A 16,478-nucleotide genomic window follows, 5' to 3' on the forward strand; every position below is an offset into this window, starting at 1 on the left:
TGGGCTTTTTTCCAGGCATTTTCTAATAAAGCCCTCAGATACTAGAGCTTGTTCTCCTTCATCACATTAGAAGTACATGGGAATAACTTTAAAAATGGAGCATATTATCTCCATTGAATAGACAGAAATGGAAAGTCTGAAGACATATTTCTATGGCAAAGAAGGAAATGGCTAACTAGATTCGTGAGTAATTTGGAATAAAGGATAATTGTACTGAGATGAGCATGTAGAGACATTCAACTCAAATATTTCAGTGCTCAGACCAGGCATTACTGCTGGGATCGGGATGGCATGTGAAAAGTATTACCTCCAAAGTAGGAAAGTAATGGGAAGGCATTTAACTGGGCATGGGCACTGAGTTGTTTCCTATTTCAGCTTCAGATTACTTTACAGGTCAAACTAATTTGGGACTCAAGACGGGCAGTCCGTTAGTCACCAGACCATTGGCAATGGAAGGTACCCCAAGCTCTGGCTTGACTAGCTCAAAGCCTATATATAACCATGTCTTTTGCTGTAGAAAACAGCTCTGACCTCTCTTTAGAGGGTCCCTTGAAGAGAGGGTAGGGTTGCACTTGGTAGGAAGAGTCAGATCCTTTCTAATCTGAAGAAAGTGTAACCATGTCTGTTTTCTCTACAGAACCCAGCTGAGTACTCAAAATTAGTATTGAATGGAGAGCAACAGAGCCTTCGCTTCACCCTGCAATATCAAGGATTGTCTCTTCCTTTTAACTACACCATGAAGGAAAAATCAGTATACAGCTTAATTGTTTTTGAGGCAGGAGGAAACCTATCAAGCCGCTTAGTGAGTGTGGGAGTGAAGTGTAAATACAGTATTAATTCAGTGACCGTGATGATACAATGGGGTAATAGGCTCATTAATTCATTTGCTCAGTTGCAGTGTCTGTCTGATTGCTCTCAGGTGCTCTAAACCTGACTTCTTAGCTAGCAGCACTGGATCTGTACACATTTCTGCTGGTTGATTAATAGAGGCGTTATGGCATCTGAGAGTTTCTGGGCACACTTTAATCCAGTGAATGCTGCAGTGGGAGAGCAACATCATGCCTGCTAGGCAGCAGAGCTTGAGAAAGCTGAGGAAACAGAGCTGGAGATTTTCCCCCAAAGATGGTTCTTTAAAGCAAAGATGTTAAAGAGGCTCTAGGGCTGGGCTGGAATAACAGCATCAGAGGAATGATTCCGGGTTTAGTTATTGCAAGTGTTTAGTGAAAATGCACAGAAGGCCCACTTGTTTTGCTGAGCAGAATAAATGATTAAGCTCATTTCAAGCTCTGCAGCGGAGCTGGCTGTGTTTGGACATTTGTGTATTGCTGCAACAATCAGAGAGGCATATGGAGTGTATAGGGCCAGATTCATGTATCTTTCACCTGTAGCTGTATCCTAAGAGGCTCTCTTGAAATGAATGGTGTTACTGCACGTCACGTGTGGCAGGTGTGTAAATGCTGACAGAATCTATCCTTATGCTAAAATATCAATTCTCTTTGCAGTTTCTCAGCCTTGCCTGGTTGCCACACTAAACATTCAGTATTGCCTGGTAGAAATCATGTAACTGTTTTTCAAAATGAGGAGTTTTAAGGATTTATTTTTTCTTAACGTGGGTTGTTGTTTTTTATTTCCTGCTTTATGGCTTAGAGCCTGGGGCTCATTACTGCACAATGTTATTTCTCTGTGACCCTAATGACTGTGTGCTGTTAGCTTGAGAAATGGACACTCATACAGTGATTTTCATGCAGTCCTTAAGAAGTGAAAGTCTGTGACAGTCTGGAGCAAAGCAGTCTCTGAGTTTCAGTGTATTTCTGTGCTGCCCTAGCTATCTAACCTGTGCTTAAATTAATGCCCACCCTGGAACAGGAAGGCTGCCATGCACTGGGGAACAGCTGAGCTGTTGGGTGATGCAATTGACCTGTCATTCTCAGCTGCAGATAAAGGAAGTGTGGAAGACAGTATGGTAAATGATACTTGCTTTTTCAGCATTGCAATGCAACAAAGGCGATGCTAGAACCACTGCTGTGTTGCAGGGCTTGCCCTTGGGAAGCCATGGCCCATGACGTCCTTCCTCACTGCTGGGTTTGGCCTCCTCACTCAGATGGGGGTGCTTTCCTGGAAGGAGCCAGTCTGAAATTGTTTTCTTCTCCTTTATGGGCTATTTAGCAGGCAGGAAATGAATTTGAGAGCTCTGGGGATCATCGAGTAATAATTTGGCTGGCCTCTCTACAACAAACTAGAGTTTTAATTCCCATGTGTCTTCCATAGAAGAAAATGCTGATGTTGTTTATTATTTATTGCTTTGACATTTATTTTTCACTGTGACTATTTGTTATTTAGGGCATAAATTATCTGTGGGTCAGCGTATCGCACTGAAGCACAATAGACATTTTATAGGTACACTGGAATTCTGGATCCTTGGTCTCAGAAGCCCATGGTTTAACATCATGAATAATGTGTAAAGAGAGGGCTGGAAAATTTTGAGAGAAAGTCAGTTTCTGAAGGTAGATGCAGTCCCTTTTGGCTTGCCTGGGTTCCATCTGTTGGCAGCAAAACCTGAAATTGCCCTGCCAGCTTAAGGGGCACGGCACAGCTGTGGATTTCTACCAACCAAGAACCTTGCTCTGTATTCTTTTTGTGTGACCATACAACCTTCATGGCAAGGCTGTCTTTGCTGTCTTTTTTTTCAGCACTGTACCCCAAATAGGCTCTCCTCAAATGAGTGTAGATCATGTTAATTATTGAGCTGTGATCTCCAGGAGAGGCACTCTCAGTCCCCAGTGTGCCCAACCAGGTGGCCATTTCAGGGGTGTGTCTGCAGAGACTGTGAGTGCAATCAAGCTCAGTGCATCTTGGTTTCTCCTGCTCTCTGCCTGCACCATACAACAGTTTAATGTCCTGAGCATTGAGGGTCAGGGAAAATGAGTGATACATGATGATCAGAACAGTAACCTAATGGTTCCTCTTGGCTCTAGGCTTCTGTGAAGTCTGTAAGTATGCCAAGAATCAAGGTCTGAAAGTTAGGCAGTTGCAGGTTTTGCGGGAATAAAGTACTCATGCTTAATTGTAACTAATCACTGAAAGAAGCTCATGTGGATAATGATCTCTTGCTATCTTCAGATCAAGGGAAATATTTTTTTTTGAGGGTGTTACATACCCCTCAGTAGAAGGGGTGACTGGCTGAAACTCTGTAGCCTTTGTTATGCAGGAGATTAAGAAAAAAAGTCATGATCTCATCTTAAGCACTTGGTGGAGCTGAAATTTTGCTGTCAGCTTCATGGTACCAGGACTTTTGTGGCCTGATGTAAAGCTTATGTGAGAGTCCAGTCAATTTCCATGGGTTTTGCAACACATGTGTAACTCCATAGACACTAGTATTTTCTGCTGCACATTGTTACAAGGCAGCAGTAATAAATTTGATTTTCTTTCTTTCCTTCTTTAGATTACAGATTTGGAAGCAAAGCCAGAAAATGGTTTGGCAGCTGTTAGGTAGGAATGGCTTTTTTTTGAGGATTTGGAGGTGGTGGGATGAGGGGAAACTGCTTTTGACTAATGCAGACTGTATGTAACATAACCCAGATATTCTCAGGTTGGAATCTAGTCCACTCTTCTCATGCAAGACTCAGGTGTCAGCTGTGGAGGCTTGACAGCGTGTCACCTCCCACAGTTGCCGTACAGAGCTGAGCATTATTGCTGCTTACTAGGCATTACTGCCTAGGATACACTGAGCTGAGATGGCAACAGAAAAGATCTCCCTTGGAAGAGTGGTAACACATCTCGCTGTGTTCCACCATTTGGGAAAGAAAGAGAAGCAGCAATCTGGAAAGGAACCATTGCCATTTGTTCTCTGCAAACTGGCTAACTTATGACGTTCGCTTATGTCACCCAACCTCACGCACAAATGCCTACTAAATTTGAAACAGCAACAATTTTATATCCTCAGAAACAATTCAGCTGCACATTAGGGTCTGCTTAAGCAGCTAGTTTACTTTCCTAATTTGAACTACTCCATGAACAGGCCTGTGCTGTCATCTCACTGAAGTCGCACTTAACCACCAGACGTATGTGAGGTGCTGAGATGCATAAGCTGCCTTATCCTAAAACCTGTGTTAATAGAGCATGAGAGCAGTATCTCTTCATAGCCCTGTGCTTGCGAAGGCTTCTACTGGCTAAGCACCACCTTTGAGAACTGATTAATAACTGCAAGTGGGAACGTTTTATATTTTCCTGTGAACACTTTTGACAAAATATCAAAACGTTCCCTTGAACAATTTGTGAAGAACTTTCACTAAGAAGAAACTATTTTTCCACTAGCAAGGTCCTTTTGTTAAGCTTGACTATCTTCAGGGATTTCAGCCCCATTTTAAGAACTGAAAACCAAGAGAACGTTCCCGTGAAAGTTTTGGTTTTGGTGCAAATACCTTATTTTGCTACAAAACTTTTTCCCCTTGGTAGAAATAGAAACTCCTTGAAAAATACACCAGCATGGTGTGCATACTCATCAGGACACACAAGTTTATAATTTTCTGGTGTAGGTTGGGGCTCTTTCCTCTCAAACAGCCACAGAACAGTTGTCATAGAATTAGGTTGGAAGGGACCTCAAAGATCATCTAGTTCCAAACCCCCTGCCATAGGCAGGGACACCTTCTACTAGATCAGGTTGCTCAAAGCCCTGTCTAACCTTGCTTTGAACACTTGCAAAACCTGTGCCATTGTCTCACCACCTTCACAGTAAAGAACTTCTTCCTAATCTAAATCTACCCTCTTTCAGTTTAAGGCTATTCCCCCTTGTCCTGTCACTACATGCCCTTTGTAAAAAGTCCCTCTCCAGCTTTCTGTAGGCCCTCTTTAGGCACTGGAAGCTGCTGTAAGATCTCCCTGGAGCCTTCTCTTCTCTAGGCTGAACAAACCCAACTTTCTCAGCCTGTCTCCATAGGACAGGTGCTCCAGCCCGCTGGTCATCTTGGCCTCCCCTAGACACACTTCAATCTTTGAAGGTCTCTGAGAAGAGATTGCCTGGAAGTCCTAACCCAAAAGAAGTGAGGGTCACTTTTCACAGAAGAGAGTAAGAGGGTAAAATTACACAGCAGAGAAAATTAATCTTATATTGAAAACTGGGCAATGAATCAGACATGTTTTGGTAACTCGCAGGAGAAGCTGTCATAACCTTATGGAATTACAGAATGCTTTGGGAGAGAGAGTACGCTTCTGAAGTGTCTGATATTGTGCTTCTTCTGCCCTGACAGCTCAATGAAATATGCTTTCTTTGCAGATTCATTAATGGTTTGAACCAAGATGTCAACCTCACCATTGACAGCAAATGGTTCATTGCTGTTCAGAGAAACTACAGTGCTTCTGAGTACTCGCTGCTAGAGAGGGACAAGTAAGTTTCCTTTGCTGAGCTGAAGGTCCTTCCTGAGGCCCTTCTGTGGATACAGTGGGGCTTTTTTAGGTGAATAGCAAAACTTTCATTGCTATTTTCTTGGCATTTACCTGCAGGGGCAGATGTTTGTAAAAAACCAGAATTATCAGTTCTGTGCAGCTCCAGGCAACTTCTGTGGGTGCAGAAGCTTGTTTCTTATGTTTTGTGGGGGCTGGAGGGAAAAGGCTGGCCATTCCTGTGCATTTGTCAGCAGAATAAGGTGGACAGAGTAAAGTCCCCTCTGTCATTTGACGCCTCCTCTATTTTGATGTTCTCACAGGCCCAACTGTTAGGGTATTCTCAGGGAAAGGCCAATTCATATTCCACACTACAAAGTCTTGGTATGTGGGCTGATAACATCAAGTAACGTTACATGGCTTTGCAGGCTGGGCTTGTTAGACAGGGGCTCCATATGGTCTTGATTTGGCAGCATTGGAGTTGGCTCTTGCAGGGTATTTCTGGTGTTTGCAATGTTTCAAAACAAGCTTCATGGCTTTTCTTTGCATCAGTTCCATCCAAAATATTTATTGCTGCAATTTAGTAGGATGAAGCAGCCATTGCGGCAATGTTGCTGAGCCTCTGTGCCATCTCGCACATCCAAAACCAGAAGAACAAATCTGAAGGCTAATTTGCTCTATTGAAAGGAAGCAAAGTGGCTTGTGGATGTGTATCTCTGATTTCCTGAAGGCTGCTTGAGCCTGGCTAACCTGTCTGGCCCACAGCTCTTGATGGAATGGAGAAGTTTGGAAGGAAAACAAACCTGAGGGGCAAAAAAAATCAGTGCCAGGAAGCAGCAGAAACCATTTAAAACTGTTAGCAATAGCCACAAGTCACTAGGTGAACTCCACTTAGTGCCTAAGTGTTTCTGGAAGGAAAAATGACAAGAATTCTAGTGATTGTCTGACATAAACATTACTGCAGCTTTGCATCTTATATCCTCCCTGCTCCATTGTATGGGCATATTTGATGCTCTTTGTCAGTGGGACTAACTGGGAAATACTGTACTTCATCCTTCTATTTAGATATAATAATGGAAAATGCATAACTGAAATGGGAGAGTTTCCCCTGGAGCTAGGGCTGCTTGACTTCGGCGCGTCATACACCATTGTGATAACTAACGTAAGTGTCCCTGTAATGGTAACAAGCTGCTTTTATTCTTATGCTGGTGACTCTCACTTGCTTTCTCTACCCTGCAAGACCTGGGCAGTAGCTATCTGAAGGCAGTCCACTCTACAAGGGCTAGTGAATGTTTTCAGCGCCTACATAAGCAAGGCAGATGGGTACTCATTCCACCTTACACTGTGATCTTGTCAGATCTCATGGGTTAACGAGAAGTAAGATCTCTTCCTTGATAGAGATCCTTCATGGAAAATCATGTGATCTGTGGTTTGTTCTGGTCTCATGCCGTCCATCCTTATTCAGTTAGCATTGATGTAGCACACTGCAAAGAGCTATGACAGTCTACTAAGAGATGACTCTGCTTGTGGTCTTTAGAACACTGTACCTGGCAGTAACTCACACCTGAGAAACTTTGCAGAAACAGTCTGAAATATCCTCACATTTACTGATCTAAATGTGGACCTTCCGAGACTTGTGGATTACACATGGGGGGAAGAGGGATAAAGTGCTGAAGGAAGAGGCTGGTGAGATGGTGCCTCTGTTTTTCCTCCTCTTCCTGTCTGTACAGCTCATTTGGAGCCTAGTGTAAAGTCAAGGCATGGTTTTCTGAACAACCTAGCCCTAATGGGGCATGAGCACTTCTGTGGGGGTGGATTCCTTTCCAAGCTTGCCAACCTCTTAGGCTTGCTGCTCCAACCCTGTTCCAGCTGGCAGGAACCACAGAGATGAACGTGATCAGCTTAATTCCCATTTTAACCTTTCCACTGCATGCTCACACAGACAAACCAGGTCTGACAGGACACACTGCTAAGCTGCCCTCTGAGACTTTGAGTACTGTGTTGTGATGAGCAGAGCAAACTGCTGTCAGCTACTCCGTGGCAGTAACATCTCCCTGTTGGGCAATTAATGGGAGCTGTTCATGTCTGCAAAGTCCAAATACGCAGGGGGGGAAATAGAGCTGCAAGGCACCTGGCATTTTTTTTTTAAACTTCAGTAGCTGGAGTAGAATGCACAGTCCTGGAGGGAACAGGCAGATGCTGCCATCTGTGAGTGCAGAGATTTATGTACATAAACCACATACTTGAACTGATGTTGGCCAGACCCTTCCTCCATGGCTGCAAGCCTCTTTCACCAGATGAGAAACTAAGAAGAGAAGTTGCATTAAGAATATTACACTAATAATATTACCCTAAAGCCTCTGATAAATGCAACTGAGTCAGGGTCAGTTGAGGTAAATGTGTCGCACATCACTGTTGGCAAGAATTTCAGTTTGTGGACCCATCTACAAAAAGTCCCTGTTGTAGCCATGGCTGCTCTGGGGTGTCTCTGTGCCTTAGTCCTTCTGGACCCTGTGGTAGTCCTTTAATCTTTTTGACCCTCTGTTTTTCCATCTCTCTGCCTGTGGTTTCTTCCTTTTGTAGAGAGTTAGTTTGCTCCAGGCCAAGATATTTTTTTAATTATTGCAGTGATTTGTACTGAGCCCTGCTCCTCTGCCAGGAGTGCTATATAGAAAAACTGGGAATGCAATATATTACTCTGCTAATGTGGCTGACTGTGACGCTTAAATCACAGAGACGCTGCCTTCTAGCCAGCCTTCCTCAGTGTGCAGTTATAGTACGGTGCTTGTGACATTTCTTTATGGGCTAAAGAGCAATGCACAGCTCTCCTCACAGCTCTTTTAGTCTGCTAAAAAACAGTATCTTGATTTGCCTTCCTGCATTGTGATTAAGTGCATCTAGTAAATATCCATTGTATTTTCCCAAGTACTCTCCTTAAGTGTGGGTTTTTTTGCCTGAAGTCATTTTAGCCTAGTGTTTTCTTGGCTACTAGTCAGATCTCTCTCTGCTTCTGAGCCTCTGTGCATCAGAGGCAATATTAATTACATCTGGGAAAGCAAATAAAAATGATTAGGAATACAGCTACCATAACTAATTGAATGCATCTGGTACAAGGCAGTCTCTGCTACTCTTGGTGTCCCTGAACTGGATTTCTTTGGGTGTCACTGTTATCATATTGGAGTTGTACATTGCTAATGAAATGGGAACAATGACCACATGGTTGCAATGAGTGTTTATCCTTTTGTCCTCTTCTAGCCTTGGGGACAGCAGTGGGCCACAGGCTCGGCCCAAGTTTCACACAGACTTCTCTCAACCCCACTACAGAAGACAACTTGTTGGTTTGCAATAGCTTAGGCAACTCTTGAATGTGTGGGAATGCTTCCATCCTGCCACCTGTGCAGTAGGAATCATCCCATTCCTGACAGGCTTGAAAATGGCAGGTGTCAGACCCATAGTTTTGCTTCTAGGGCAGAGATTTGCTTCCGTCTTTGCTTAAAATTTTGTTTTGGTAAATTTGCTGTTTCTGTCCAGGCTAAGAAGGATCTGATCTTTCAGCAGCTAATCAGTGTGCCTTTATTTTCATGCTAGGTTTCTGGAGGTGCTGTTAAGACATGGAAGTCAGAAGACATAAAGGCCAACAATGTCCATATGGCTTGGCAGTTACCACAATACTTATTAATATCTGCTGGGGAGGTGATGTTCTCCATTACAGGTCTGGCCTTCTCCTATTCTCAGGTACACCACTTGAAGATAAAGTGCTTACAATTAGACTTCAGGATTTATTCCTGCATCTGCTGTTGACTTGTAATATGTCCTTTGGCATGCCACTGACTCACTTAAGCAAAAAGTGGGTTTGTAACACAGCTTGCTGGGTGCCCTCAAACTAAATTAATTCCAACCCCTATTCTATGATTCTATGGTACTCTGAAGGATACTTCTTCTCAGTTATACTCAGGACACTCCTTTTCTAGTGAAGCTGAGAACACAGAAAAGAGCTGGATAGAAGTTTATTTTAATGTGAAAGGTCTAAACAGTGTAATATCAGGTTTTTCTCCCAGTGAAATATTTTGTAGTATGTATTTTCCAGTGATAAAAAGTCAAAGGTGTCTCAAGGACTATAGGGTGGCACTGGGCTTTGGAATCTGCTTTAAATGGAGAGAGCGAAAGGGTCTAAGCCTACATGAGTCTAAAAAAGAGAGCAGGGGTTAGCAAGTGTGCAAGGGATGATTTGATTGCTGTCTAGGAGGAAGGTTTATGAGGAGAGGATGGAGGCATTACAAGATCGAAAAGCTGAACCTACTCAAATTTATCCCTGGAGTAAATTGCAGATATTCATTAATAGTGGGACAATTTGTAATGGGATGTAGAAACTTTGTCATCACAGGAAGTTCAACATCAAGATTCAGTTCCAAAGGTGTACAGCCACATGGCATCAGACTACAAACTGCAGGTGGTGTTGTGTGGTTCCCTGGACTTTTCGATTGTACGATTTCAGATGATGCAGATTGGGGATGATGAGGATCCAGCTCTGCAAAAGCAGCATCTCTTTCTTCACGTGTCCTCCTGGAGGACATGTTTTGAGAGTTTCTCGTATGAAGCTCTTGAGATTAACCACTCTGCACAGAGAAAATTTCCCCCATCTCATAGACTGAGCCCAGTGACACCCGCACTGGGCAGGACATCACAAAGTGAACCAGGGCAGAAGGGCACAGTGTGATACCCACTGATCAGACCCTTCTCTTTTCAGTCTCCGGCCAGCATGAAGTCGGTGCTGCAGGCAGGCTGGCTGCTCACGGTGGCTGTTGGGAATACCTTTGTGCTCGTTGTTGCCCAAGCTGCACCAATGGCACAGGTATGGTTTGGCTCTCAGAACAGAGGTAATGCTTTTAAACAGGCTGCTGGATGTCCACGTCCTGGAGGCACAGCTTTTCCGCACAGCTCCAGGCTCCTGCAGTTGAGTAATGGCAGACTGCACTGAGATCTCCCAGCCAGGGCCCTGTGTTGCCCTCAGCAGAGTTGCCCTCTGGAGCCGTGGCCCTCCCTAAGTCTCCCAGTGGCAGTAAATAATAGTGACCTGCACTGCTGCAATAACGTTGATGGAGCACCGCTCTAGGCAGGCAGGCTGCCTGTGGGCCTGAAGCCTGTATACGATGCCAGCCACAGATTTCAGTTGCTTACCAAAAGCAGCTTGCCTTCATCCAGGTAGCCCAGTGGGCTGTCAGCCTCCTCAAGTGTCTAGCTTGGTATCCCTCAGGGCCAGCTGCCTATGGCACCCTAGAGATGATGAGCTCGCATGGGGAGGTTGTGGACTGGAGGTTGTTAAATTGCGGCTATCAGACTTCTGAGATGGTGCCATGAAGGTGTGAACTTGGGCTTGTTTCTGGATAACATGAAACTGCCTCTTCCAAAGGAATCTTGTGGGCAAAAAGCCCAGACAGGTATGTTGCCGTCAGGATGGATTTCTAAGAAAAGATTTAATGAAACTAGCCCAATCAAACAGGTTTATTTCAAGGTATATCACATATTCATAATTAAATTATGTGTACATGGGTTTACCAGAAAACAGGATGAGAAAATTTCTATCTTGTAAACAATTTTGGAAACTAAAAAGTAATTTTCAGCCAGCTCTTTAAAAGGCACTTGTAGGTGCAGAGATGTCCTCTGGACTGAGAGTCTGGGGTCTCCTGACCTGCTGTTCTTTTTTCTTTCCTAGTGGGCTGAATTTGTCTTGTTCACTGTTCTCCTCTTTGCTGTGTGCATTATTTTCTCCATCATGGGATATTTCTATGTCAGTGTGGATCCAGAGGACCTAGAAGAAAAGGAAGAGAAGAGAGAGTCCCCAAGCAGAGGAAACATGATTAGTCTTGTTACTCAGAAAACAAAGCTCTAACACATGATGGGTTGGGATTTTTTTTTTAAATCAGAAGATGGGAGGGTAAAAGAAGGGTGGGGAAAATGTTCTTTCATTTTATAGCATTGTAGTCTTTATTACTCAAAATGTAGCCATCTTCTAAATGGGACAAAATAGCCCTTTATAAAAACAGTGGGGGTGCTAAAATCAGAGCAAAACTCCCTGGGAAAGCTCCTCTGGTATTAAAAGCCCTCAAGTAAATACAGTGTAATTTAAAACCTGTCTATTTTTTTTAAGTATAGGATGCTTTCCTATGATTTGGTTTTAAACATATACTTAGGGCAGCAGGGAGGAAGGGTGGAAGGAATGCCGTACAACAGCAAATTTGGAGATGCTGAGAGAAAAGAATGAAAACTCATTACAGGAACTGGGGAAGAATAGACGTTACTGACAGGAGAACTTTTAATGCTGTCACCGAGGACTGGAAGTGTTACAGTCCCAAAGGCTTTTATCATGTAACTCTCCTTACGAGTATTTCACCCCATTATTGCATATTATGAATGGTCCTGATTTATGACTTTCACCTCCAGGCTCAGAAGTAATAACAGGGAATTAAATTCTGCAGGCTAAAATATTCCCCAAACGCTACTGAAGAAGATGTGTATGCCACCATCTCTCCGATACTGACTTTTTTTTCCTAGGAAGTTTAGCAACTGGTGGTTTCTTTGAATATATGTGATTAGAGAATTGGTTTACACTTTGTTATTTCAGAAATCCAGGCAGTTACTTGCCATCTTCCTATATATTCTTTATTGAGCGTTTCCTTTTACAGCACTTGCCACTGCAAGTTAGGATAAGGCTGATTTCTTATCTCATCCTTCAGTTATTCCCTACCGAGAGACACATTGTGGCAGTGTCTATAAAATTCCAGACATCCCGCAGAGAGTTAAACAAGGATGCATTTTATCATCTTTTCAGCCTACAAGAGAAGACCATAGGAGATTTTTCTTTTTCCGCCCTGTTTTTGTGTCTTTTTACTAAACTTTGGATATAGTTATTTTATCAGAAGTGTGATATAACTGTCTGATTTTCCTGGGTTGTGTGAATCTGTGATTTCACATTCTGCATAGAAGTAATTCAACCATTGCTGATCTAGTAAAACTCCCGAGACAGTCTCTGCCTTCGTCTGTCCTCCAAGGCTGCAGTTGTAACAGGTATGTCCTAATTTACAAGAAGTTGTCAATAGGATCTTCAGGTTCACAGAGAATAGATACTAAATGATGCCTTCCTTTTCTATCTTGGCATTGGCCATAATTGTTTGCTGATGCTTTGATTCAGGAGATTACAAAATACATGTTAATTTAACTCGTGTTCAGGACAGTGCTAGGGAATACACTTAGTTTGACACCTGTGCTACTTTAATGTGCTGCTTTGTGTATGTGTGTCTTCTTGAGTGAGACTGAGAAAACCCCACTTTTTGGTTTATAACTGGAAGACTCACAGCCTAAGATTGTTTCCTTTGCTTCCGGTCATGAAGTTCCACCACTAGTTCTGCATAAACTCCTGCCTGCTGTGAAACAGCGTCTGAGTCTTGTGCCAGAGGGGGACCATGGTCTCAGATAAATGACACCAGGCTGCAGTTCTGCACACAGAAACACTTAATGATGTTCAGTCAATGCAAAGCCATTTATTAAGCTGTGGTGGCTGGATCCAGGCAGCTGAACCCTGCGACTCAGCAGGGAATGAAGGGCATTGAAAAACATCTATTAGGTCATCCAACCTGCTCCTCAGAAGCCAAGTGAGGATTATTCCCTCTACTCCTTTCTGGTATTGTTCTCCTGCCATGATTCTTTGTGTAGGTTCTTTCTCCTCCAGACATTGTTGTTTTCCTAATCCTGCTTTATGATACACTGAGAATCAGCTCCGAGGCTGCTGAATCATTCTACTATGATGCTATTTGACCAACTTCCAATTCGGAGCACTAATAGAAAAGATTTCTTTCTCCCCCCTGCAAACAAAACAAAAATCCCCAAACTGAAGGAATGGACAGGCTCCAGTAGCACTGAACAAACAGAATTTAGAATTATTGGAGCATTTAATTTTTTATAAGCCTTGAATTCAGAAGTGCGTTGGGGTTCAAGGGCGTATGTGGTGAAGAGACAATTGAGAATTATTGGAGCACTTTCCTTGGAAAGCACTTGATAAGCAGCTCATAGTGGCATGAGGAAAAGCAATGTGTCCAGTTCTTTACATATGCTCAAGAACCTTTTGATTTTGTTTTATTTCCTTATTGGCGGCACTACCAGAAGCTGTCATACACTCTGAGCTTAATTTAAAGGAATCATTCCAAACTCATAAAAGATACATTTAGGATGTCATCTGTAGCTTTTTAAACTCCTAGTGCCAAATTTCCCCTTTCCAAACATCTCCATGTTCCAAACCATCACCATAATGCTGGGGGTGGGGAGGGAAGGGGAGGAGAGGAGAAAAATTGCAATTCACAGTTGGGAAGGTTATGAACAGGAAAGCAATGCTATAAATGAAGTGCTAACATGAGGCTAGGGGCTGATTACATTTCTCTTCCAGCTGACACCTCTACTTCTTCCCACCTGCTCATCATCACCTGTTGGAATCTTTGTCCTCCTCCCATCTGCCTGCTTGGTTTCTGATATGATCCTTCCCCACCGTTTCAGCTGCAGCTGTAAAGCTTTTGCTAATTGGACCCATTTATTTGAAATGCACCAGCAGTTTGGAGGGATTTCCACTGAGTGGGCTGACAACCAGCCAGGAGCAGGCTGGGGCCTGTAATTAAGAGCTGCCCCTGCTGTAGCTGGAGAAGGTGGCAAAATAGCACACTCAGCATAGCATTTCTCCAATATTAGAGCAACAACTCTGTCCTCGGAGCTGTTTCATCACTTTCAAATGGACTCAAGACTGGATCAAAGATTTAGGATGTGATTCTGTGGAGTATTGAAGTCTCTGGGTTTGTCTTCCATACAGTCAGCCTAGAGATGGGACCATCCAATTTTAGAACGATATTCCTTATTCCTCCCAATTCCTTGATCTAGGATCAGAGGGAGAATCCAAAATAGTGATATGTAAAGCTATATGAACATCTGTAGAGAAGCAGCAGCCTCCTGCCTGTCCAGCTTTGCCTGTCACTGCAGGGAGTCTCAGCTGTTGGTGGAGTCTGCCCTGGAGCAGATTAGGGAAAGCTCACACCAGCTGTTTTGGAGGCTGATGTACAAAAATTATCATCTCCAGCTAAGGGACTATAATGAGCTGATGGGGATCTTTGGGTATGTTGCTGCACAAGCCTTCGTGGAGATTGCAGGAGTTTGGCTTCACTGTAGAAGTATGTGTATTCATTTGTTTTTCCTAAAATGATCTCTGATAAAGAATTTTTTGTGCAGCGAATTTCCCTGCAGTTGCATTGGCTGTTACTCAACATGTTTTTCCCCTTAGTAGGTTGCAAGTGTGGCCAGTGTTATTTCCAGCTTTGCATGAGACAAGCATAAAAAGTGAGCTTTCAAACTCACCAAAAACTTGACTGTGGGGTCCTTAAATTTACCTGTTCTCTCTGAGGCAGTCAAACACCTTTATGTAGTAAGCTGCTCATTGCAGCTCAAGGAGTTTGCATCTCTCTTTTCTTCCCTCTTCCTTTCCCCACAATTCCAGAAGATGATTTTTGGAAGATTCAAGAAGATGTGCCATGGGAAGTGTGCATGGGATGGGCTTGGATGCGGCTGGCGCATGCTGTGTTAGCTCCAGCTGGGAGACAGGAGCCTGGCCAGGAGCAGGAGCTAGTTCCTCCCTGGAGATCCAAGTGGGGCTGGGCAAGGTAGCCTGGGGCAGGGCTTGCCCTGGTGGAGGATGTGGTTTTCCTGAGCAGTGATCTGGATGTGAAAGGAGCAAGTGAAAGGAAAAGTTTTCACTGGCCTTGGCTTTGGCCTGAGCTGCTGTGCAAGGAGGCTGCAGACTGACAAGCAGGGAGGAAAAAAATGGCTATTTGGTCTAGGTCTTCCAGACTCCTCAATGAACAGCTGAAATTCCTCACATCAAATTAATTGCAGAGAAAATTATATGGGAGAAGTGGAACGCTCAGGTGATTAAATAGTGGATGACTTCAGACCTTTCTGAAAGTGCTCTCCTAACTGGTGGTGAAGGGCCATCATGGGAGTTAGCTACCCATGGTTTGAAAACTGGTTTGTAGTTCTGGAGCGCAACAAAACCTGCATACAGACCTGTGTCCTTGGGTCTGCAGTGACTGGAGGAGGAGGTAACTGTGCTCCCAGTGATGCCACCACCAGCCGTGACAGCCACCACCTTGGCTTCCCCTTGGTACTGAAAAACACAGCTGAAGGTGTATTACAAATGGAAGTAGCACAGGGGGGAGGGCTACAGTTAAGGGTAGTTAATGGGCAGTTTTAGCCAGGGTCATACACAGAAGAATAATTACCTCTTCTATGTCCTCTGTGTGTGGAATTTCTCTGCTTCACTACAAGAAACACTTTCTAGCACCAGCAGCTTAAAGAGAGTTCAGCTCCATCACAGATACCACAGCTGCTGAATTTTGGACGGTACCAGACTCTGCATTTCATTATCGCTACATTTGTTATTGTGCTATAATTCTAAAACAGCACTTAAGAGATGTTTCTGGCCCCAGATGTTGACAGATCTGGCCATGTTTTTGCATATTGATAGCCAGATTTACACTAGCCTGTCATGTTAACACATGTGATAAACCTGTCATGTACAAGTAGATGTTGTGGACCCTGTGGATTTCCTCAGCAATTTAGAAGGAAACCAAAATCCCTAGTGAAGCTGGCTAAGCATGAAGGTGTTGCTTCCTTGTTGGAGATACCACAGGCTTTGTAAAACAAGGACCCTCATTCAGCTCTTGCAAAGTGGTTCTCAGACAAAAAGAGGGGGACACTCTTAAACATGTTGCCTTGAGAAGGGCTTGTGCTTCACTGCAGAAATTGCCCAAAGGAAAATAATTGCTTTGCTTAAAATCCATCCTCCTTCCTTGCCATGTCAGGTGGTCAACAAGGAATGAAACAAGTTGTTTCTTTGTGAGCATTGAATCAAGGAGCTGCAGCGTCCTCTGAAGGTCTTCCCATAATGTGTTTTAATAGCAGATCAACATTAACTTGCCTCTACTACCTGTAGATCAGAAGAATGCCAGGATGCAGAGCAGACACACTCCAGGCTCCCACGGCTGGCTGATCAACTCTCTTCATTTTTA

The 16,478-nt window shown here is 43.6% G+C and overlaps 1 protein-coding gene across 9 annotated transcripts in view; it reads left to right on the plus strand.

Moving 5' to 3' along the window:
• The window catches only part of SLC15A2 (solute carrier family 15 member 2), a 67,777-nt gene extending 55,125 nt beyond the window's left edge, over positions 1 to 12,652 (plus strand). For all 9 annotated transcript variants that reach the window (XM_057430327.1, XM_057430320.1, XM_057430326.1 and 6 more), the window contains 7 exons: positions 638 to 802; positions 3,443 to 3,489; positions 5,273 to 5,383; positions 6,445 to 6,541; positions 8,968 to 9,114; positions 10,127 to 10,231; positions 11,093 to 12,652. In XM_057430327.1, the coding sequence (XP_057286310.1) occupies positions 638 to 802; positions 3,443 to 3,489; positions 5,273 to 5,383; positions 6,445 to 6,541; positions 8,968 to 9,114; positions 10,127 to 10,231; positions 11,093 to 11,269 (849 nt within the window). In that variant the 3' untranslated portion in view covers positions 11,270 to 12,652. The remainder of the gene's footprint in view (positions 1 to 637; positions 803 to 3,442; positions 3,490 to 5,272; positions 5,384 to 6,444; positions 6,542 to 8,967; positions 9,115 to 10,126; positions 10,232 to 11,092) is intronic.
• Positions 12,653 to 16,478: the final 3,826 nt, after the last annotated feature.

Source organism: Pezoporus wallicus, unplaced genomic scaffold, assembly GCF_028554395.1.
Source record: "Pezoporus wallicus isolate ANWC-B61680 ecotype Strahan unplaced genomic scaffold, APGP_CSIRO_Pwel_v1 contig_5261, whole genome shotgun sequence".
Lineage (NCBI taxonomy): Eukaryota > Metazoa > Chordata > Aves > Psittaciformes > Psittacidae > Pezoporus > Pezoporus wallicus.